Source organism: Phocoena phocoena, chromosome 10, assembly GCF_963924675.1.
Source record: "Phocoena phocoena chromosome 10, mPhoPho1.1, whole genome shotgun sequence".
In the NCBI taxonomy this organism is placed as follows: domain Eukaryota; kingdom Metazoa; phylum Chordata; class Mammalia; order Artiodactyla; family Phocoenidae; genus Phocoena; species Phocoena phocoena.
In genome coordinates, this window is record NC_089228.1 from 91,601,629 (window position 1) to 91,626,044 (window position 24,416).

General features: G+C 40.6%; 1 protein-coding gene across 1 annotated transcript in view; it reads left to right on the forward strand.

Moving 5' to 3' along the window:
* The window catches only part of KIF13A (kinesin family member 13A), a 215,293-nt gene that overhangs the window by 83,559 nt on the left and 107,318 nt on the right, over nucleotides 1-24,416 (forward strand). The window contains exon 3 of the mRNA XM_065886006.1: nucleotides 6,160-6,172. Coding sequence (XP_065742078.1) covers nucleotides 6,160-6,172 — 13 coding nt within the window. The remainder of the gene's footprint in view (nucleotides 1-6,159; nucleotides 6,173-24,416) is intronic.

Consider the following 24,416-nt stretch of genomic DNA (forward strand, 5'->3'; position numbering starts at 1 on the left):
GATTGCTATCCAGGACCCTAGCCTAGGCTCAAAGAGCTTTCACTAAAATCTTCTAGACTCAAAAGAGGCAATGTACTGTTGCTGTTATGAGTTGGGGGGGGGGGGCTCTACAGCCAGAGACAACCTGGGCTTGAATCTTGGCGCTGCTGCCAATTAACTGTGTGACTTTGAGTAAGTCGTGCCATCTCTGTACCTTACACCCAGTATTTTTTCATCTGAAAAAAAATAATAAAGGGAACTTAATAGGGTTATCAAATATGTTAAATGAGTAAAATCAGGTAGAACTAACAGAAAAATATAGTTAGAGCTCCATAAGTGTTAGTTATTAATTAAAGTGATGATCGTCCATTCCATTTCACAGACACACTGCTATGACCAGCTTAGAGTCTACCGTTCTGAAATATTACACCTCAGTCATTGACTGCAACATCTTCTCTTGCTGCCACTACACCATCTTTGCTCTTTCACTTTATCCAGGCCACGAGTTTCTTGCTTTCCCCCAGTCTGTCATCTTCCTCCTGACTTGACTTCCTTCTCGATCCAGCTGTGCTCTATTGGATCTTCCCCTTGGACTGTATCAGCCTCCGTCCAACCACAGGGATTTGAGTTCTTGGAAAGCACCACCGTCAGAAAAATTCATAGGTAGAAAAATCAAAGCCTTCTAGAAAATAGGAGGTTAGGAGGAAAACAATATTAAACATACCTTAAACCCAGTAGATTCCAGAGGACATACTCTTCCAAGCAAACCAGATATATTGGTGTTAAAAGTCTGCTCTGGTTGGTAACATTTCCCCTTAAATGAATCAGCTTCCTATTTAAAAAGGATAACCAGCAAAGACCTACTGTATAGCCCAGTGAACTCTGCTAAGTGTTATGGGGCAGCCTGGATGGGAGGGGAGTCTGGGGGAGAACGCATACATGTACATGTATGGCCGAGTCACTTTGCTGTGTACCTGAAAAACCATAACATTGTTAATCGGCTGTGCTCCAAAATATCAAATAAAGCGTTAAAAAAAAGGAATCAGCTTCATCAGTGTTCGGAAAATTTTGCTGTAGCTTCATATAAGCCTTATAACCTGCTGACTCTAATACCTCTTTTTAAAGGTTTTAGAACCAGGCTTTGTCTTGGAATTTAATGCTTTTGGCATTTGCATTCTTCTTGTGGATGGTTTCAGAGGCTCTTCAAAATATGTAATCCCATCTGCTTTTTATAACTCATAGAAGTGCTTGTTATATGTTTTAAATATATGAATATGTTCATTTGTTGGTATACAAGTATATAAATGTATCTTCAAACTAAAGTTAATCAACTGTCATTGAAGATGAACCTTTATACCCCCCTATCTAACCAAATCCCAACCCTGTATCATCCCGTGTCCCACTGTCTCTTTCTGTGGACAAACTACTGAGTTCGGTGACAGAACAGTCCTATGATGCTCTGGTCCTCAAGCGAGCTGTGTACTCTGATGCTTTTTGCACACACGGTTCTCCCTATTGGGATGCCATTTCTTCACCCTGTCAGCTGGGTGCTCTATTCAGCCTTCTAGATTTCCCTCTCTGAGAAACTTCTCTTCTTTCCCAGTTCATATTTCCGTCTTTGGGGCGTCTCTGCACATCACAGAATGTGTATAAGTTCCATTTATTGTTGTCTGAAAGGCAGCGTGTCTAATTTATTTTTGTACCTCAACAAAGTAGCACACAGTATGTGTTTGAATATTTGTTGACTGAATATAGCTCTTTGTTTCTACCTGTGCTTTGACACTCATCACAGTCCCCTTGATATTAGTTATTCACGTATGTATCTGTCTCTGTTACAAGATGTTAAGCTTCTTGAGGTCAGAGATCATGCCTCATTCCTCTAATATCCCTCAGAGCACCTATGATGTGCAGTGTAGGAATTGGTACTCATTAAACGCTTGCTGGTTAACAGGATTACTTGGACTCTGTTGTGACCCAATGTTTAGCTCTCCAAGTGGGAAGTGAAAATCAAGGGCTTTATAAAGTATATGTCCTTAGAGTAATCTCCAGGAGTCAAATGTCATTTAGCTCTGTATCTTTCTGATATAGGTTGTGGCAGTTTCCAGCCATCAATCAATGACATCATTAGCACATGGAAGAGAACTTTCTGTTTCAGAAGAAGTCACTGATCATTCATGTCTCTTGAAGCACTGACTGGGGTTAGGGCTTGAGGACATCAGGGTCTTTGGCCATCTAACTTGTAAGTAGCTCACTGTAGTCAATAGGCTGTAAATAATGGCCAAAAGGCTCCTTGTCCCAGAAATCTTTCAGTGTGAGGTGTGAGGAAAGAACGACAGCTGTATAGGATTGCTGTCATTGTAATATGCTATTTATACTGCCTTATTTATTTCACTCTCTTGTTAAGCTTTTCAGGTTTGTACTATCTACTAAATTAAGTACTGACGGTTCATTTCAAGACCTGGCCCAATATAGATCCAGCTTATCTTTACAGCCCCATTTCCATGTGTGTGTGTCTCCTCTCCTCTCATCAGACTGAACCTGCATTTCTGAACCTAGTTGACCTACGAAGGTTTTGAGGGCTTGACCCTCGTTGGCATCCCTTTGAACTTCTCTGTATGAATGCTGATCTAGAGAAATAATTATTTTAAAACAAGACCTTGGAAACAGTCTACATTTTCTGACAATCCTTGACATCTTCTCTGCTATTAAACGCAAGCAATCTTGCCCCCGTGGGAATTCCCAGGTTTGATTCCTGGTTGGGGAACTAAGATCCCACAAGCCACGTGGCATGGCCAAAAAAAAAAAAAAAAAAAAATCTTGCCCCCAAATTTTGGAATTGTGAGATTGAGGTGGTGGTGGTAGAAAATCCTCACATCTAGATTATGTTTAACCCATTAATGTAAAAAATTACTTCTGAGTTCTTATAATTATTTCAGTTCTACATAAATATGTGGCATTGGGGACTGAGATCATGCAAGTGGCATAGCTTCTGCTTGCAAGGGGTTTAGGCCTTAAGGATACACGAGATTCCAATTCAGACAGAATCACTGAAGGCTGCAGGACTTTATGTGTGCTCGTGAGTGTTAAGCTGTTTTGTTGACCAAAGGAATCCTGGGGTATCGGAGGTAGTGAAGGCCAAGGTGCTCTCAAACAATTGATGGGAATTGAGAGAGTGGAGCCTTGAGCTGGATGTTGGAGAGGAGACAATTCTAGCGGGCAAAAGGGGGTGAAAGGCATGGAAATTACTTGAGTTGTGTGAGAAATGCACAGAGTGTGGGTGACCTTGAAGAGATCCATCAACTTGCTTGTCCTGGGAGAGGAAGGAACCTTTGGTGTTTTGCAAAGGGATGTTCTTTGCAGTTCATTGGATGTTTGTTAGCCAGGAATATCACCTCCTTCTCTAAGTGAGCCACTCAGGTATCAGCAATAGGCTGGACCTAACAGAGTTAGATGGAACTCTTTGTTGATAAGACTTTATTGATATAATCAACAAAGGCTGTAACTTAAAAAAAATGTATTTAATATTGATTATGTTTCTGATAGATTTTTATATTATTTATTTTCTTTCATAGATACATGTGTGAGAATTTTTATCTTTACATTGCGATATCACATTAGTTGTTTTTTCCCCAAAGGACAGCATGCCATATTTGGTTGTAGTGTCAGTATTACTCATGTTGGAAAAATTTTTCTTCACAGGCCCCAAAAAAATGATATATAGCCTCTGGGGATTGGGGCAGTAAACTATGGTTCTGAATTAGGATAACTTAGTTGCACCTAATTCAAACCTCAAGAAATGTTTGTTTACCAATTAATGAAGTACAGTTGTGATCAACTAAATGACCTACTTTTCCTTCTGTAGCCAGGATCCTTGCTCTAAACTAAACGATGAGTAATTTGGGTAGTGGCGGTTTCACTTAGTGGCTCGCCTTTTCCCCATGCATCCCAGTCTCCCTTTATTCTTAACAAACCATCCTTAGAAACACAAAAGAAGGTAGCAGAATTACATTGGCATTCCCATATTATGTGCTATCTTTCTAAGAAAGAGGGATACACTTACAAAGTACTTAAAATCTTGAAATAGGACTGATTTCCTGATAGGAATAAAGAAAACTGTATTGAAATGTCAATAAGGAAAGGATAGCTCTATTATTGGACAGCGAAGGAGGTCAGTGTACTACTGGCTACAAACCAGCACTTGTTCTGTGCCGCTGGTGACGGTTATTGTACAGTCCTGAAGCACATGAGAACCCTGGAGAAATCCCTGGGATTTCTGTTAGCATGTTCTACCCCCATTAGATTACTCGGTTCATTGTAGCCTAAATGCGAAGCATATATTTTATTAATTTGGCCCATGCTGTTTCATATGGTTGCCTTATCGCAAGCCAAGTCAAGTGGCTTTTCTTTACCCTGTTAAATAAAGCCATGATTTAAATGGCTTTTTAAAAATCAAGCAAGCAAAATAAGAGAAGGCGTTGTCAAAGGTACTGTGCGTGAGGTTTTCATCATTGTTCTACCTGCTCAGAACAGATGCCTTCTAGAGCAGTTGTTCCACTTAAGGACATTTTCTTGGCAGAAACCTCAAGTTTTATGCACAGAGCAAAGACCCATGGCTTTCTTAGAATTAAAAACACTCGTACAATTTTATAACAACATCTATAAATGTTTATCTTGTTTTAAAGGACAGATGCACAGAACGTTGAGACTTGCTTAATAGCAGCCAGAGATACCAGTTTTTATAGGAAGTTTCTCTCTAAAACCTGAAGACAAAAATCACATTCCTGTCGTGCCTTCCTGGGGTCACAACATAAGGACTCATTTACTTTTTAGCTAATTTATGGAATTTCAAGAAGATAATTTTTTATCTTCATCATTATAAGAAATGTCATGATTTTCTTTCCCTAGATTTAAAGGTTAGAGTTACCTACCTGATTGTGGAATCCATGGAGTTTCTTTCCTTGATTCTGAGCTCTGGGTTTTGTTTGGGGCCCTCAAAGTTCTGTGGGGAGTGTTAGACACAATGGTGGAGAAAGAGCACCATGCTGATTTTGCCTGTACCTTTTGGTTTCCATGCCCTCTGCCCTGGAAAATCCATTTCTTATTCTCATGATTCTATTCCCTGTGAAGAAGGATTAAAGCCACTGGAAAAATTCCCGCATTTCTATTTAACAATAATTTTGCAGTTTCTGAATTGATGATACTGGAGGTTGATTAAGAATAACCACATCAAGAAGGCCAAGACCCTGTGATAGGATTACACACCATAAAAATCATAGTTCAGCTCAATTTTGTATATGATCAAAACACTTACAAAGCAAGTAAGCCTAACAGTTTGTTACTTTGAAAACTATTTCCTTTTCCGAGTTTTTTCCGGATGCAGTTTCAGTCATTTTTGAATGCAAAAAATGAATGATAGGGCTTCCCTGGTGGCGCAGTGGTTGAGAGTCCGCCTGCCACTGCAGGGGACACGGGTTCATGCCCTGGTCCAGGAGGATCCCACATGCCGCGGAGCGGCTGGGCCCGTGAGCCATGGCCACTGGGCCTGCACGTCCAGAGCCTGTGCTCCGCAACGGGAGAGACCACAGCAGTGAGAGGCCCGCGTACCACAAAAAAAAAGAATGATAAAGAATACATGTGTTGTTGGTGATAAGGAAGGATGTAACTTGCTTTTAAATTTTTATTCAGGGTTGAAATATGTGAAAATTGTCATCTAAACCGTGGTTTTTAATTGGGAAAAAAATCCCATATTTATTATTTTTCAAAAGAAATATAGATATATATTAAGGCGAATTTAACAAAAATTTAAATGTGAAAATTGATTTTAAAGTATTTGACCGCATGCAGTATGATTGCAGCATCTTTCTTTATTCTGATGCTCTTTTTGTTGGCTTTTTAAGAATCATTAAAAATACCTCTTAATGACTGGATACATTCTATTAAACCAGGAAGGAAACTGATGCCCACACTATATTTTTGAACAAATATAAAAGTTTATCACCTCAGGCATGAAGTGAATATGGCTCCAGATCTTTGTGAAGTAGAATATCTTTCAGATCACGTAATCAAGATGCTGAGTTTCCCTTGTTTTTTTTCTCTTTCATTGCTTCCTTCTGACGTGTGGCTGCTGTGTTGACAACCTGCTCTACTTCTGCTGCGGAATGTTTTGTTTCCATCATTCAGGAAACCTCCCAAGGTAAGCACTGATACGGAATTTGGCATGCATGCTGGCCAGGTGCGCCAAAATCCTGAATTGTATCCATCACAGTAACCCATGTGAAACACCTCTGCTTTTGAGAAGACAAATTGGCATTCTAATGTAAAACTTAAACCATGAGCAAACAATTAATGTTGGTAATGATATAAAATGCGAATGGTCCTCTACATTTACAAAGCACTTTCATACATTATTTCATTCTGGGAATTAATGCTTGGGTCAGAACAAACCTGTTTGGTTACTGTTTCTGTTTTATTGATGATGAAATGAGGCTCAGAGAGATGAATTAAAATGTCCTAATTCACAGATTGGGTAAGCGGAGAACTAGATAATATCACTACCTAGAAAATGGAAAAACAAAAACGGTTAACATAATGATAGGTTAGTAACTATGGTTATTGACTGCACAAACTGTCTTTTCTGGGTCCTACTAAGAATAATCGATATCGTCAAAAAAATTCTTCAAACTTTTAGGGTTTCAACCATCTACCAACTTTATGTGCTTTTTTTGGAGTTTCTAGCCAATCACAAAGTCCACTCATTAGAGCTAGCCCCCTTGTTGTGGCCAGCCTTTGACGGCATGTGTGCCAGTGAGAAGCCCAAAAGTTAGAGAGTAGGTAGGAAAAGAAGAAAATGAGAAGCAGGGCATCTGAATGACCAACTCCTAAATAACTGAAGGCTGATTTTATTACTGGTGAGTATTTTATTGGGTATCCAAGGGACACTTGGTGCCAAAAGGAAGGAAAAATGCAACAAGCCCCTGACCAATGATGCTGGTTATAGCTTTGTTTTTTGAGATGGGATCAAGTCAGGCTACACCCACACACATTATCTGGTCAGAATCTAAGGCATGTTGGGTGAGGGGAAGAAATCCAGAATAGGTTAGGTTTACTTACCTCTGGGATTATGAAGGAAAATCTAACTTAGCTTTTGAAGTATTGAAAGCCACAAAATTGCTAAATGTTAGCCTTTATGTTTATTGAAGGCAGTATAGGAATGGTCCTTGGCACTAAGAGTTCCAGCTCCAAGAAGGAAGGCATACATTGAACAAATAATACGAAATCTTTTAAGAAAGAGGAAATATATGATGTTTAGAAGTATCAGCACTGGCATCCTGGCCAAATCTGGGGGATTGGAAGGTTCTCCTTGAGCAATTATTGATGTGGATATATCCCTAAAATTTGCAACCAAAAATGTCTCTGCTACTCAGAAAGATGGGAGCTCCCCTTAAGTAGCTCTTCCTTCCCTTGTTGTTGGTTCCTAGAAGTTTCAGAACAGACAGTCAACCTTGTGATATATTTCATTCTTTCCCTACAGAAAAAGGCAATGAAATCCTGAGCAGTTCCACATATGGTTACTTAATGAAGGAGAAACAGTGAAATGAAAAAGAGGCACAAAAACACATTTTCTAAAAAGTCGCTAATTGTTTTATACACAGAAAATGTTCTGGTTATTTTCTATCCAGTATCTATAGTATGGTGGTTTCACTAGGTGTCCTACTGATAGTTCCTAAGAAGTGTCATGAAATTATCAAAATAAAATGAATGTTAAATCACCACATTTAAATATGTATGTGCATGCCATAAGACACATCTGGAAAGTGTAAAGATCATCTTGAAATAAAATAAATGACATAATAGAGTCAGATTTTTAAAAAAGACACTAAAATAGATAAGGCCTTTTCTTGCAGAAACTGTAAATATTGAAAGCAAATGGGAAATGGAAAGATATTTTTAATGATGATTATGTAAGCATGAAATTTTATTGATTTAAAACAATGAGATTTTGAACATGAATAATTAGCAAAAGCACCAAAGAAGACAGGTTGTTTCGATTTAACAAATATTCTGGGTAGGGACCAAGTGCTGCATGAATCATACCTGATCCTAGCATTCTAAAACGGTTGGGGTAAGGAGCATATGCACAATATAAAATCAGTTGTGTTAAAGGCCACAAGAGGAAAATGTTTGTGGAACTCATAGGATGAAGAGTCCTGTTCTGACTTCTGCAGAACTGGCAGCTAAGACTGGACAAAATATTAAAAACCTATACTTGTAGACACTGGAAAAATACCAAGTTAATGGACAATTACCAGACCAAGATCTAAGAGGAGGTGGAAATGTAGAGAGGTGAATCTGGTATTTGGGTGTTTGCCATTCAGACAAAAGTAGCTTAAAGGCAGAGCTGTGTTTCTGACAGTCTTGTAGGGTCTAGGGGACCTAGGGGGGAAAAGTGTTGGAATTCAGGGTCTTCCAGAGGTGGAATCCTTGGCAAACTTCTTATGGTTTTGGTTGGCAACATGGTTTGCAACCCAGCCTTGGGTGGGGTGTAAGGGTGAAACAGAAGTAAACCAGTCCTCACATGGATTGCTGTGTGATTGCAAGTTTCTTTGTGTGATCCAGGAAGTCTTGAGCATTAAAAATGGACCAAAGTGATCCTAGAATGCAGGTCCCCATCTCACCTGGCAGGAAAGCAAATGTAATCCTGTCTCTAATGATTCTACAAGGCATTTAAATAATATAATGTGCAGCATCCAATCAAAGATAGAGGTGCACTGCAAGATAAGGCAATGTGGACAAGAACTGCTAATGTATATATATGGAATCTAAAAAAATGGTACTGATGGACCTAGTGCCAGGGCAGAAATAAAGACGCAGACGTAGCGAATGGACTTGAGGACATGGAGGGGAAAGGGAAGCTGGAACTCAGTGAGAGAGTAGCATTGACGTATATACACGACCAAATGTAAAATAGCTAGTGGGAAGCTGCTGCATAGCACAGGGAGATCAGCTTGATGCTTTGTGATGACCTAGAGAGGTGGGATAGGGAGGGTGGGAGGGAGGCTTAAGAGGGAGGGAATATGGGGATATATGTATGCATACAGCTGATTCACTTTGTTGTACAGCAGAAACTAACACAACATTGTAAAGCAATTATACTCCAATAAAGATGTAAAAAAGAAAAAAAGAACTAACAGAAATAATAGAGAAGTAGAATCACAGATACTTCAGATATTCAAATTGTTAGGCATGAACTTTAAAATAACTATGCTTATTATATTCAAAGAGGTAAAAGATTTTTAAATGTTAGAGAGGACTGGAAATTATATAAAGTGACAAAACAAATTTGGAAAATTAACCAACCGAAATTCTTACCCTGACAAACCCCAAACCAAAATTAAGAACTTAGGGTTTAGCAGCAGAATAGGTCCAGCTGAAGAGAGAGTTAAATAATTAGAAGATAGGTTAGCAGAAAATATCAAAATGAAGTACAGAGGAGACAAATGGTGCTGGAACAACTGGACATCCACATGCACAGAAATGAACTTAGACCTTATACCCTTCACAAAAAATTAACTCAAAATGGATCATAGATCTAAATATAAAATGCAAAACCATAGAACTTCTAGAAAGTAACATAAGGGAAATCTTGGAAAACTTGGGGTTGGTGATCAGTTTTTAGATACAACATCGAAAGCCTATCCATAAAAATAAAATTGATTAATGGGACTTCATTAAAAGTAAAAACTTCGGCTCTGCAAAGACACTGTTTAGAGAATAAAAAGAAAGCTACAGACTAGAAGAAAATATTTGTAAAGCTAATCTGATAAAGGACAATTATCCAAAATATACAAAGAACTCTTAAAACTCAACAGTAAGAAAGTGAACTACCCAATGGAATAAAATGGGCAAAAGACCAGAAAAGACCCTTCATCAAAGAAGATACACAAATGGCAAATACACACATGAAAAAATGCTCAACATCATATGTCATAAGGAAATTACACATTAAAACAACACTGAGATACCACTACACACGTATTAGAATGGCTAAAATCCAAAAATCTGTCAAGACCAAAGCTTGTGAGGATGTGGAACTCTCTGTTGCTGGTGAGAATGGAAAGTGGTGTAGAAAGACAACATGGAAGTTTCATGTAATGCTGAACATATTCTTATCATACAACCAAGCAATCATACTTCTAGGTATTTACTCAAATGAGTTGAAAATTTCTGTCTATACAGAAACCTGCACATGAGTGTTTACAGCAGCTTCATTCAAAATTGCCAAAAACTGGAAGCATCCAAGATGTCCTTCAGTAAGGGAATGGATAAGCAAACTGTGGTCATGATCCTGATGCTTCTCTCAGGCCTGACCCCAAAGGGAAAGTGCCCACTGGACCTTACAAATCTGTACACCAACTTGGATTCTCTTGTCATTAATATGTGTTTTCCTAAGGAATATCTTTTCATTATTCTCTGTGTGGGCAGTTATTGAAATTATGTCTAATTACATGATGATGGTAAATAATCATCACCTAACTGCAATATTTACTGTTTCTATTATGTGTAAGGATTTTGTACATTTTACTAAAAAATATCCTGAGGTAGAAGTGCTGATTAGGAGAAAGGAGGTCATTTTGAAAATTTTGTCGTTTTGAAAATTTGGTTGAGTTATCACTATTCCTACCCAACTGTTATGAAGGAAAAAAATCTCACATTCTTTATATCCATCCCTGGAACTGTACTCTTACAATGCTGTTTTCGTTGTTACAATTAATAATAGCTATCTTTAATTCAGCACTTACAATATGCCAGGTCCACTTTATTTTTTATTTTATTTTATTTTTTTTGGCTGTGTCGAGTCTTAGTTTTGGCACACGGGATCTTTGTTGAGGCATACAGGAACTTTCTCGTTACGGTGCGTGGTCTGCTTGGGTTTCTCTCTAGTTGTGGTGTGCGGGCTTCTCTCTAGTTGTGGCTGCGGATTTTCTCTCTCTAGTTGTGGCGTGTGGGCTCCAGGGCACGTGGACTCTGTAGTTTGCAGCACACGGGCTTAGTTTCCCTGCGGCATGTGGGATCTTAGATCCCCGACCAGGGCTCAAACCTGCGTCCCCTGCATTGGAAGGCAGACTCTTTACCACTGGACCGCCTGAGGAGTCCCTGCCAGATCCACTTTAAATCCAAATTAAAATTCAGTGCATACTTGGATGCCTTCAGAGAGGAAATCAGTAGTTGCCAGGAGGAGCGAGAGGAGAGGAGAGATGAATAAATAGGTGAATTACAGGATTTTTAGGGCAGTGAAACTATTCTGTATGATACTTTAAGGGTGGATTATGACATTATGCATTTATCAAAACTCATAGGACTGTACAGCTCAATGAGTGAACCTTAATGTATGGAGTTTAGTTATTAATAATGTATCAATATTGGTTTATCTATTTATAACAAATACAACACACTAATGCAAGTTATTAGTAATGGGAAACTGCCGAGGGAGTGTTCAAGAAGAGGGAGTATGTGGAAACTCTTTGCACTAGCTGCTCAATTTTTCTGTAAACCTAAACTCCTTTAAAAAGTTATTATGAAAAATAAATGTAATTCATACAGAAGAAAAAAGAAAAGCCATGTGATCATCTCAGTAGATGCAGAAAAAAGCATTTGACAAAGTTCAACACTTATTTATGATATAAACTTGCAGCAAGCTAGTAGTAGACAGAAATCTTAATTAAAGTGGTAAAGGGCATCCATTACACATCTTCAGCTGTCATCGTATTTAACTTTCTATCCAAGATGGGGAATAAGGCGAGGATATTGCTCTAGCTACCTCTGTTCAACACTGACTGGAGCTCTTAGCCAGTGTAATTAGGCAAGAAAAAAAAATAAAAGAAATTCACCAATAAAGATGTAAAAGAAATTCAGACTGGGAAGGAGGAAGCAAAAGCATCTTTATTTGTAGATAATAAGGTCATATATTTGAAAAAAATTAAGAAATCTCTAAGTAAACTTCTAGACCGTAACAAGTGTCAACGAGGCAAGAAAAAGGTGAAAATACAAATTGTACTTCTTTACACTAGCATGAACAATTAGAAAATAAAAATTTAAAACAACCCGATAAATTACAGTAGCTTCAAGAACATTAAATACTTATGGATATACTTAGTGAAAACTGCACAAGACCTTTTTATTAACATCCCACATACATTTGGTCATTGGATTGTAGACAGATGTGCCGAGAGATGGAGAAAATATCAGCTGTATTCAGAGAATGACATAGCATAGAGATGGGCTACTGGTACATGAAGGGGAATCCTGGGTGACACATCCAGAAGGAGGTTGAGGAAATTCCCTGGCAGTCCAGTTGTTAGGACTCTGCACTTCACTGCCAAGGGCCCAGGTTCAATCCCTGGTCGGCGAGCTAAGATCCAACAAGCAATGTGGTGTCGCCAAAAAAAAAAAGAAAAAAAGAAGGAGGTTGAAACCAAATCCAGCTGTGGAAGATCTTGACGCCAGGGTTGGACCTTGATACATTCAGTGTCTCTGTTGCCTATTTTGAGCAAGGCAATGGCATAGTTCAGGCTCCCTTTCAGAAGGTTAATCTGAAAGCAGAGCATAAAATAAATTGGGTTTGGTCAGTGGGTAGGCTCGGGATGGTATTGAATAAAATGTGCCAGGAAAGAGGTAATGAGGGCCTGCCCTGGCACAGTGCCATGAGACTGGAGAAGAGGAAGGGAAGAATGATCAAAACATTGCAGAACTAAAGTATCCAGGACTTGGGTGCTTATAGCATGTGGGAGAAGACAATACAGCAAGAGGAGTCAGAGTTCAGGTTTAGAGTGGGTTGAATTGGAAATGATGGCAAAGCATCTGATAGAGATACCTAGCAGGTTGTACAAGGTTTGTAGTCTGCCCTAGAAAGGTCAGGTAAATTCTTGTGGGAAGGAGATAGGAGGTAAAGGAAGAGGTATTGATTATGTTGTCAAGGAAGAAAGGATTAAATGGAATAGAAGACCTGAGAGTAGAGGCTAACACCCTGGGACCCATCCTGCTCTAGGGAATGGAAAGATGGGGAAGAACCAATGAAAACTCAGAAGAGAAAGCAGGTACTCATGTGGTACTGCTGCCCGTGATGGCATTGAGGACACATACGTACACTCGCCAAATTGTGTTTCTTTTGTTCTTAAAAGTTATTTTTTCTAGTCTTGTATTAGGACAGGGAAAAAAAAATTCTTCTGGTTGACATTTAAAAGTGAGATTAAACATTTTTTTATATTGCGTGGGTATGTAGCATATTAGAATAGAAAGGAAAATTTACACAAATTTATCCTTGTATAAATTGTTTTGTACTATACATTTGGATTTTTCTCTTTGGTGTTACATTTTGTAAATTTGTACTCCAGAGCGGAGAAACATTTATTTTAGCATGGGCTGAGTGCATACCTATTAATCCTTTTACCAGTAGCATATTATGCAGTGTTTATTGGAGTGTGTTCTACTTCCCTTAAAAAGAAAAATAAGCTTTAGACAAACATGGAGACACCTGCTTTATGCCTCCTCGTTAGTTTAAAACAAAGAGCCTTGGGACTTCCCTCATGGTGCAGTGGTTAAGAATCCACCTGCCAGTGCAGGGGACACGGGTTCGAGCCTGGTCCGGGAAGATCCCACATGCCACGGAGCAACTAAGCCCATGCGCCACAACTACTGAGCCTGCGCTCTAGAGCCCATGAGCCACAACTACTGAGTCCATGTGCTGCAACTACTGAAGCCTGCACACTTAGAGCCTGTGCTCTGCAAGAAGAGAAGCCACCGCAGTAAGAAACCCGTGAGCCGCAACGAAGAGTAGGCCCCACTCACTGCAACTAGAGAAAGCCTGCACGCAGCAACGAAGACCGAATGCAGCCAAAAACAAATAAATAAATAAAACAGAGCCTTTGTCTCATAATTTTCGGAGTTGAAATAGGTGTGTTTTTCCTTATTGGTCTGACTGTAGTTTTGAGTCTAAGGTTTTTGTCTTAGAGGTATCGCAGATGGAGGTAAAAAGGGGACGTTGCTTGTTTGGTTAGCCACCTTCTTCTGACAAACATTGGATTTTGGCAGAGAGGTGGTACAGAGGGAGAAGACACATGTGTAAGATCTCTATCTAATTGTGTTACGCATGCTTTATTGATGGAAGACAGGAAACTGTCCCAGTCACAGTAGCTTTGCCTTCAGAAGCCCAGTTCTGGATCTCCCCGATGGCCCTCAGAATATCAGGCATGTTCTAGGACCCTTCACTTTTCCTGCTTTTGTCATTTCTGGCACAAGTGTCTTACTTTCCCCCAGAGCCACACTGAAATACATGCAGAGAAAAACAAATGAATTCTTCCTCCTTTTTCTGTTTTCTTCTTCATCCCTCAGTGTTTACTGGGTACCTTCCAGGTGCCAAGTGAGCACTTTGGAGCTGGAAGACATTTCTGAACTCAGATTGTTCAGACCCTCTTCTTTAAGACCACGGAGAATGAGGCTTAAGGAATGAATCAGCCAAGACCATCCAGCGAGAGAGCTTTTTGGCCCCAGTTCTAGGCCTTCTGATTGCCGCTACTATCTGTACATGGTTGTAAAGTGTTTTTTTCTATTTGTTGGGTTTTATGCAGTAAAGAAAATGGGAAAGAGTAAGAAGGGAGAGTTTGGGGGAAATGCAGATATCTGCAAGATCGCTTTGTTAAGGATCATGTTCTTTTTTACTCAGGTTGCTCATTTTTAAAGTCATGATCAACCTTCTCATATCTCCATAAGCTAGGGTAAGAGCCATCTGAACAATTCGATCTTGTTAATTAAACTCACTTTAAATGTTTTTTATTTTATTTACAAGCATTGTTAGGAACTGCTGAACGTCAAGGTGTTTAATCCCTCTTCTAGTTACATAAATTTGTTGGCAAAATTGTGAGCAGGAGAAAATGACATCATAACAAAATAAAATGGTTACTTTTTGAAGGCAGTTTCCTTTTTTTTTTTTTTTTTTTTTTTTTTGTTAATTTTATTTATTTACTTTTGGCTGTGTTGGGTCTTCATTTCTGTGCCAGGGCTTTCTCTAGTTGTGGCAAGCGGGGGCCACTCTTCATCGCGGTACGGAGGCCTCTCACTATCGCGGCCTCTCTTGTTGTGGAGCACAGGCTCCAGACGCGCAGGCTCAGTAGTTGTGGCTCACGGGCCTAGTTGCTCCGTGGCATGTGGGATCTTCCCAGACCAGGGCTTGAACCCGTGTCCCCTGCATTGGCAGGCGGATTCTCAACCACTGCGCCACCAGGGAAGCCCAAGGCAGTTTCCTTTAAAGAGTCATGCTGCCATACCAAAAACCTGCCTTTACAAAAATTACTCAGAAAAAAGTAGGGGGAAGTCTTACTCTGTACAGCCTGTGCCATCTGAAGGGCAGTTTCATTCAGACTTGTTTTACAGTGTGTAACCACCATCATTTTCATCGCTCACTTTGTGCATTTTTGAAAACTAAGTGTTGGCCTCAAACGAGATGAGTTCTAGACCTGCGCTGTCCAATACACCAGCCTCTTAGCCACATGTGGCTTTCGAGCATGTGCTAGGTGGCTGGTCAAAATTGAGATTTTTGTAAGTTTAAAATACACACCAGACATCAAAGAATTAGTATGAGAAAAAAAAAAGATAAATTTTTTAGATGTATTAGGGTACATTAAAATATTATTAAAATTGTTTTATCTCTTTACTTTTTCATGTGCCTGTAGACACAATTTAAATGACATATGTAGCTTGGATCATATTTCTGTCAGGCAGCGCTGTTTCAGGCCAAACACATGGCTGAGTACGGAATGTCTTTTCGGCATCCGTCCTGAGGCTTTTGTTTATTTCTTTTACCCTGTTAAATACAGCCGCTCTGCTGTCGCCCCTTACACTTCTGCCTTTATATCTGAGTCCGTGAGTGTTGCAGCTGCATGAATTGAATGGCAACATAGCCTTCCTGCTCTGCGTTTTCCCTAGGAAGCATTTTTACTTTATTCATTCAAAGGTCATTAATTAGACAATTATTAATTGAGAACATTTGCAGGAAGTATTGTGGGGCTCAAGAGGTGATTCAACTAGTGGTTCCTGCTCTCTGGAATTCACAGTGTGGTGAGGAAGATTAAACATATACAGCACCATAAGTAGTGGAAAATACATTATGATAAACATCAACATTCATTGTTGCAAGATTGTGTGACTCCGGAGGAAGAAAAGCTTCCTAGCTAAAAGTGGATCTTGAGGAGGGCCTTCAAGTATGGGGAAGGTTTCAAAAGGCAGAAATGTGGTATAGGAATCAAGATGTATGCCAGGAACAGAAACAAAGTAATTGATGGTAAAGGAAAACTTTCTCTGTTCATAACACATCTGACCCCATATGTATGGGTTTTCCACACCAAACAATTCTCTTTGGATACCAACTGGGTAGCCTACAAGTCACTTCAGTTCTAACAGTAACTCCCCAGAGCTGGCACAGACCCCATAGATAAAGGGCTCAGTCCCACAAGACTGCACTCCCTCAGACACTAATCGCAAGTAGTGGGTCTCCAGGTCAAACGCTTCTGACTTTGCTACAAATCAGGGCTTTCCAAGACCCCCTCCTCAGGTTTGATAATTTGCTAGAATGGCTTACAAATCTCAGGAAACACTTACTTAGGTTTACTGGTTTATGATAAAGAGTACAGGTGAGCAGTCAGAGGAAGAGGTATGTATGGTGAAGTCCGGAAGTGTCCCGAACACAGGAGCTCCTGTCCTTGTGGAGTCACGTCACCCTCCTGGCACATGGAGGTGTTCACCAACCCAGAAGCTCTCTGAACCTTGTCACTGAGGGGATTTTTTTTTTAAACATCTTTATTAGAGTGTAATTGCTTTACAATGTTATCTAAGTTTCTGCTGTATAACAAAGTGAATCACCTATATGCATATGTATATCCCCACATCCTCTCCCTCTTTTCTCCCTCCCACCCTCCCTATCCCACCCCTCTAGGTGGTCGCAAAGCACCGAGCTGATCTCCCTGTGCTATGCAGCTGCTTCCCACTAGCTGTGTATTTTACATTTGGTAGTGTATATGTCAATGTTACTCTCTCACTTCATCCCAGCTTACCCTTCCCCCGCCCTGGGTCCTCAACTCCATTCTCTACATCTCTGTCTTTATTCCTGTCCCGCCCCTATGTTCATCAGAACCTTTTTTTTTTAGATTCCATGTATATGTGTTAGCATACGGTATTTGTTTTTCTCTTTCTGACTTACTTCACTCTGTATGACAGACTCTAGGTCCATCCACCTCCCTACAAATAACTCAATTTCATTTCTTTTTATGGCTGAGTAATACTCCATTGTATATGTGTGCCACATCTTCTTTATCCATTCATCTGTGGATGGACACTTAGGTTGCTTCCATGTCCTGGCTATTGTAAACTCACTGAGGGAATTTTAGGGAGGCACGATCGATTATTAACTCAGTCTCCAAGCCCTCTCCCATTCCTAGAGATGGTGGGAGTGAGGCTGAAAGTTCTAGGTTTCTAGTCAAGACTTGTCTTTCTGGCAGCTGGCCCCCGTCCTGAAGTTATCTACAGTTCCGCAATAAGTCGCCTTATTTAGAACAAAAGAGGCTTCTATCACCTGGGAGCTTCCAAGGTGATAGAGCTCCTAAATGGAGCTCAGTGTCAGGAATAAAAGACTTCCTATCACTCACAAAAGTTCAAGAGCTTTAGGTGCTCTGTGTCAGGAACCAAACATATATTTCTCATAACATCACAGATGTCTTGGGAAGTGCAAATTTTGGTAGGGTGCAGATCATCCCCAGCAGTGAACCCTGTCACCCTTTACAGTTTGATCTGACTTGCACAATAAATGTTTGCAACCCCTGGACCACCTCAGGTGCTTCTGTGACCTGGGGCCTTGGAGTCAGCACAGCCTCCTCTACATGCTGGACCACCAGGCCTGGTCCAGCAGAGGGTGGTAGGCAGATGAGGTGAGGCCTTGGTCTGGAAGTTCTGAACCAGACCCAGAGATTGCTCGTAGTAGGTAATATCAGGGTGACTCAAATTCGATCTGGGTTTAATTTTTTTTCCTTCTTAATGAGCAACATTAATCATTTATTGGAGACAATCTAGGATCATACAGTATATGCTTAGACGTTTGCATCTGATCGTTTGGTCTGTGTTGTCAAAGAAGAAATAGTCTGTGTGTGAAAACATCCCAATTACCTTTTGCATATGCTGTTGGAAGTTATTTGGGTGGCTAGTTTTTCTGAGGAGAAGTAACCAGGGCATGAAAGAACCATGAAAGTAATGCCACAGATTGTGTATTTGTGACACCACCACCCTTGCCCCTCAGCAACCAGTGAAGCAGATTTTAAAGCTGAATGATGAAGGATTAAACGTGGAAGGAATGGAGTATTTGAAAGAGTTGGAATTGAGTTAGTGCTAAACGGAAGCTCTATGCTCTGTCGAAATATTGGTATGGGATTTGGGAGAACTAGTTCCTATTTTCAAGTTTTTGAAACTCTGGATGGTTTTCAGAGCACTTTTTCGGGGGTGCCTTTGTCCATGGGACTGTTTATATCCATAACTTTCAATCCATTCAATGGATGATCAAGCCTCGTTACTTCTTCCTTTAGCAGCTCTCATATTTATATATTTCTTCCTGCAGTAGTAGTTGGGGGTCTTTCAGCTGAAAGTGACAGGAACTCAAACTAAATGAGCCATAAGATAAATGTGTTAGAAGGACTCTCGGAAGCATCAAAGAACTCAAGGGCAGGAAGTGGCTGGCGTTCAAATACAAGTACTTCTTCCTGTCTCCTCATCTCCTTCTCTGTCCCCATGTGTGTCCTCTTCGTTTCTTTCTCTCTCACTGCAGACCAGCTCTGTCTGCTTTTCTGGTCCACATGGTTAGAAACATGGCCTCGACATGTCCCAGATTTTACAGCGTTAAGATTTTACAGTCATTAAAGAAAGACTAGTTTGACTTTCTTAGTCCCAAATCCAGAAATCCCATCAGGCACCCACTTGAGACCAGTTAACTGTGGTCAAGGGATCGTGGGACTGTGAGTGGTCCAGCCTGAGCCCCTACGTGTGTCTTCCCTGCCTTCCCCTCCCCCACCCCAAGAAATCATATATATAACGTGTGAATTTATATGCCATATAAAAATATAGCAACGACCCACGGGAACCAAATGGCTGGAGTGCAGGTTAGTATAATTCTCCAGAGAAAAGGTGCTGTTTCTAGAATAAATGAGGAATGGGGTTCTGGACTAAAGAAAAGAGTGCCTATATTCACTACAGCTCCTCTCTGCCCCCACTGAGCCTGGGTATTAGAAGCTTTCACCTTCATCACAGTGATTTGCTTACTGGACTCTTTTCCTCCTGTTTTACACCAGTTCAGTCCATCTTCCATGTCGCTGCCACTGTGATCATTGCAAAGTGAGAATGTGATCCTGTCATTTGCCAACAAGCTAAAGTCCAGCCTTCTTAATAATAAAGCACATACAGTCGTACATGCACTGAGCTCAGCCTGTGCCCCCGTTTTTCTCTCTTTCTTCCCCTCCCAACTGCTCTTCGCACACTACTCCCATCACGCCCAGCTCCTTACCTCTGTTGCTTGGCTAGCTTCGCTTTTACCTGGACTGCTTTTCCTACTTGTCTTCTCAGTAATTGTCTTTCAGAATTCAGCTCAGGCTTTGCCTCCTCTGGAAACCTTTCCTGATCCTCGCCCCACCCCCCCCGCCCCAAGCCCTGCAGTGTAATTATTCCATCTTTGTATTCCTGCCAAACCCTGTACAGTCAGCTGTCTGTGTCCATGGGTCCCACAGCCAACTGCAGATTGAAATTTTCAGGGCCAAAAAAAAATTCCAAGGAGTTCCAAAAAGCAAAACTTGAATTTGTCACACTCCAGCAACTGTTTACGTAGCATTTATATTGCATTAGGTTTTGTAAGTAATCCAGAGATGATTTACAGTATATGGGAAGATGTGTATGGCTTGTATGCAAACACTACAACATTTTATGTAAGGGACTTGAGCATCCTTGGGTTTTGGTATCCATGGCAGTCCTAGAACTAATCGCCCAGGGGTATCGAAGGAGAACTATTCTGCGTATTGTACTCTTTCCTTTTCCTGGTTACTTTCCTCTAATAGAATCTGAGAGCCTGATAACTAGTTGGCTCTTATTTCTGTCCCAATTAGCCCATAATACATACTCAGTAAATGCCTATTAAATACATGCAAAGGTAAATTAATTCTTTGAAGACACACTGCTTCATGAGCCCTTAGAAATTTGAGCTGCCATGTAGAACAGTACTTTCCATGACATAGTTGTTTCCTACAGCTGTGAGGTCCCTGGGATCAGGACCCATGCCTCATTGCTGGTAGATGTGCAACAGATGCTGTCAGTTTGCTTTGAGTCTTTAAGATGCTTGACATCTTTACAGTTGGGCAATATTGACATTATTTGGTGTGCGTATATAGGCAACTATAAAGGAAATGATTGATCACCTTGCAAAAGGATAGCAGTTACTTGACAACTTTTTAAATGTGAAGTTGGTGTCCATCAATAGAACTCACCAGTAATAAGAATGATCATTCTGGCTGGTATCCCTTCTTTGATGCCCAGGAGCAGATATGCTCAAATACAGGCTGGAGTTAGCGCTGGCAGAGATGCTTTTGCAAATAGCAGTGATGAAGACAGTTCTGATCACAGAGGCTCTCCTTTCAATTTCAGTCCCGCTTCTCCAAGTTGAATGAAGCTTAACTCTTCTTTTTTTGTGACGCTTCACATCTCTGATATTAGGAGAAAGAGATGAAAAAGCAAAAAATGTTGAAACTTGGCGTTAAAAGGAAAATTTTGACGTGACATGAAATGTAGGACTTTAATTCCTTTTGGTCTGGTTCAGTTCTCATAATACAGTGTGGAGACACATGACCACATTTGGCATATGTCTTTCATGTTAATTGTACTCTTTCACATGGACAAAATTGAAAAGTAACCACCAACAGGACATTGGCTTGCCGATATTTATAAAACCAGAGAAATAGGGTTTGTAGAGGGATCTCAGGCGCAGTTTCCAAAATCAGTAGCGGCCTGAACAGGCAGTTAAGTTGCAGCTGAGTCTGCAGATGTGAACAGTGGATGAATTGTATCCAGAGAAGAGGATGACAGGATAGCATGAGTGCAGAGAGACACACTCCTTCGTGCAAAGCAAAGCCAGCCCACATAGAGTGAACTTTTCTCCCCCACGGGAAGCCCTTTTGATTCTGGATTTGGGGGCTAGGAAGTACACAGTGTGTTTTATATTGATCCTTTTGACACAGAACTCAATGAACTATAGCAACTCTCTTGTCATGGCCATATGAACCTTTTTGCCTTTTCATTTTTCTTTCTTCATTTGATTCAGCAAATACTGAGCACGTATCGACTGTGTCTATGCCTGTAATGATTAAAGAAATGAATTAGCACAGGCCCTGGCTCAGGAAACCTCCCAGCTTGAGCAGACTGTAACACACTTAGGATGGTGCCTGGTACATAATAAACACTCTATAAATGACAGCTGTACTGTTAACTGGGGAGAGGACTCCCTCAGTAGATACCATCAAAACTGATAACAGTAGCTGCCGCATACTGAGTTTTACTGTGCACAAAGCGTTGTATCAGTAGACACTTTGCTAAAATGCCCACAGTTCTAATTTAATATAAAATACGTGATTACTTATGTAGAGTGTGTATTCGAGAGGAGAAGCTATCGACTGAGGCAGCACAGAGGAGGGAAGTCAGGGAAGCATTGGAGGAGGTGACATTTAGGCAGGTCTTGAAGAATGGCCAATGAGGTGAAGAGAAGCAGGGACTGCAGGAAGGGGAGACTTTCTTAAACTTCTACATTTTCTTTTCTTTTTTCCCCCCGGACTTCCCACCAGAGGATTTCTTGGTCATTGATGGAAGCTCTCAGAGCTGAAGAGATGGTTGACTCTTGACATAATATGTAGGTGAATAGGGGAGTTTGCTCCTGTCTTTTGGGAAAGGGGTGGGAATCCAGTAAACACACAAATATTGTCTGTACGGTGACAGCTGTCTTGTCACTTCCACAGTTGAGTGGAAACGGGCTTTGACCAAGGACTGTTGTGTTATCTACTACCCTGCAGCACTGTGGGAGGATTCACACTCACCCGTGTGGGCTATTTTAAGCAGCCATCGTGTGGGATAACACAGATTTACAAGGTTGTTTCGGTGAACGGTCATTCACCATGACGTTGCTTTAAAAAGTAAATTCTCAGAGTATTTTTGTTTGGTGGAATTATGGGGCAATAAAATCATTAGGAAAACCAAGGTCTTGACCTCTCAGAATTAATTATATAGAGCAAAGGGAGTCTCTCTATCTCTTTCTCATGCACATACACACACAATCTGGTCAGATAGATATGAAATTCAGAGTAAGAAGTAGTGTCCTTAAGAAAGGTTTCATAAGGGAGTGACATGTGAGATGATGCTGAAATAGTTTAATAAGGAGAAATTTGAAAGGGAGTAGTCTTTGACTCACTTGGCAAAATCTCTGATGTGTATGTTTGTAGATATTTCTTTGCCTAAAATTAAATTATCTTGAGAAAAGTATTGGGTTAATGACTTTCTGCCTGGAGAGGAGTTGAAGGGTATGAAAATGATTTTGGAAAAAAATGTGCTTTTTAATTTTCAAGAATAATTCTTTTATGTTTTCTCTTTGTGACTAGACCAAAAGTGACTGGAGGACAAAAATGCATGCCTAATGCATATTTGAGTTCCCTGTAGTACCTAAAACTGAGAGGGGTTGGCAACTAGGTATTGGTTGAATGCTTTCTGGATGAAATGTTTTATAACTGGAGAACATGTTAGTGAAAGTGTGCAAGTAGAAAGGACGAATGAAAGGATACAGAGGTAAGGCAATTGAAAGTACCTTTACATTTGGTTTTTATGGATCAGGAAAATGATTACAGATCACACTTCTTAGAACACCAATGCCCTCTTATTCTTCAAGGAATATAGAATATGCTTCCTTTCTTTCCTTTTTAAAAATGGCAAGGTGAATTTTGCTGAAATGCCAATGAGATGGGACTTTTTGATAAGAGTGGACTTTCTCTGTGCTGCATCCTGCTCGTAAGTCCTGAGGCTCATTTGCCTCAGAGTGTATATCACCCAGCACATTTGCCTGATTAAAAACAGCTTGTGATAACTTTACAGGATGTTCAGCGGTTCAGAGATGCAAAGCTAACATTTTTAAGAATGTGTGGAAGGTGGGACAGATATGTACAGCAAGCTGCAAGGAATTAAATGCTGGTCTGAATTTTACAAGTTGGAAACCGAGAGAAAGGAATGGGATTCTGAGAAGGTGGAGTCACATTTTATTGAAAACAGTGAAGACAATGACTTTCAGATTTTAAAAACAACTGGGGAGCATCTGTACCTTTGGCTCTTTTTCTAGTTGAAGGATCTTAGAAGCTGTGGGTCTCTTTACAAAAAAAGTTCTCACGATGTTGATTGGCATTGATGAAATATGAAAAATACTTGGTTTCCAAATTTGATTTTTTTTTTTGCTCAGTTGTATGCATTAAGAAGTCCCCCGCCCCCACCCTTCCCCTTTGCAGGTCTGCAGGACTAAGCGTTGTGGCGGCACACTCATGGCAAGAATCGGAGAAGCAGGAGACAGGGAGGATAGGCTCAGGACCCAAGTCCCTCAGGTTCCCCTCAGTTGTTGGAAGTAGCATCCAAACTGAGTGTCAAAAGCCACTCCATTCCTCTGCTGTGGTGAGCCACCTCCACCCTCCATCATTACAGATTTCTCTAGACACCTCAGTGTCCCAGATTGTCTCCTATAGAGATGTGCATAAAGATCCTCCACTGACTTAGAATTGTACTAGCTTAGCAAAACATGGATGTCTATTGAAGAAACTTAAAAAGTAGAGGGAAGGGTCACCTTTGTGACCAGAGCCAACATTGCAGCTTGAACATCACTGAGCTGGAAGCCTGGGAGAGAGAAACAGGGTTAATCTTGATTAATGGTGGAACAAATTTTGGGCCTGTTGAGATTGAGAAGAGTGATTCCTTTGAGATCCTGATGGGTGAGATCAAAGCCACCTGTCTGCCAGAAAGGACACTGGACACTGGATCAAGAGAGACAGGAGACCTCCCTATTCATGTCTGACCCTACAGTACCAGCCAGGAGATCTCTCTGGGTCGGGGGTCAGGCCTGTGCCTCTGAGGTGGGAGAGCTGAGTTCAGGACATTGGTCCACCAGAGACCTCCCGGCTCCACATAGTATCAAGCAGTGAAATCTTTCCCAGAGATCCCCATCTCAACACTAAGACCCAGCTCCACTCAACGACCAGCAAGCTACAGTGCTGGACACCCTGTGCCATACAACTAGCAAGACAGGAACACAACACCAACCATGAGCACAGAGGCTGCTTAAAATCATA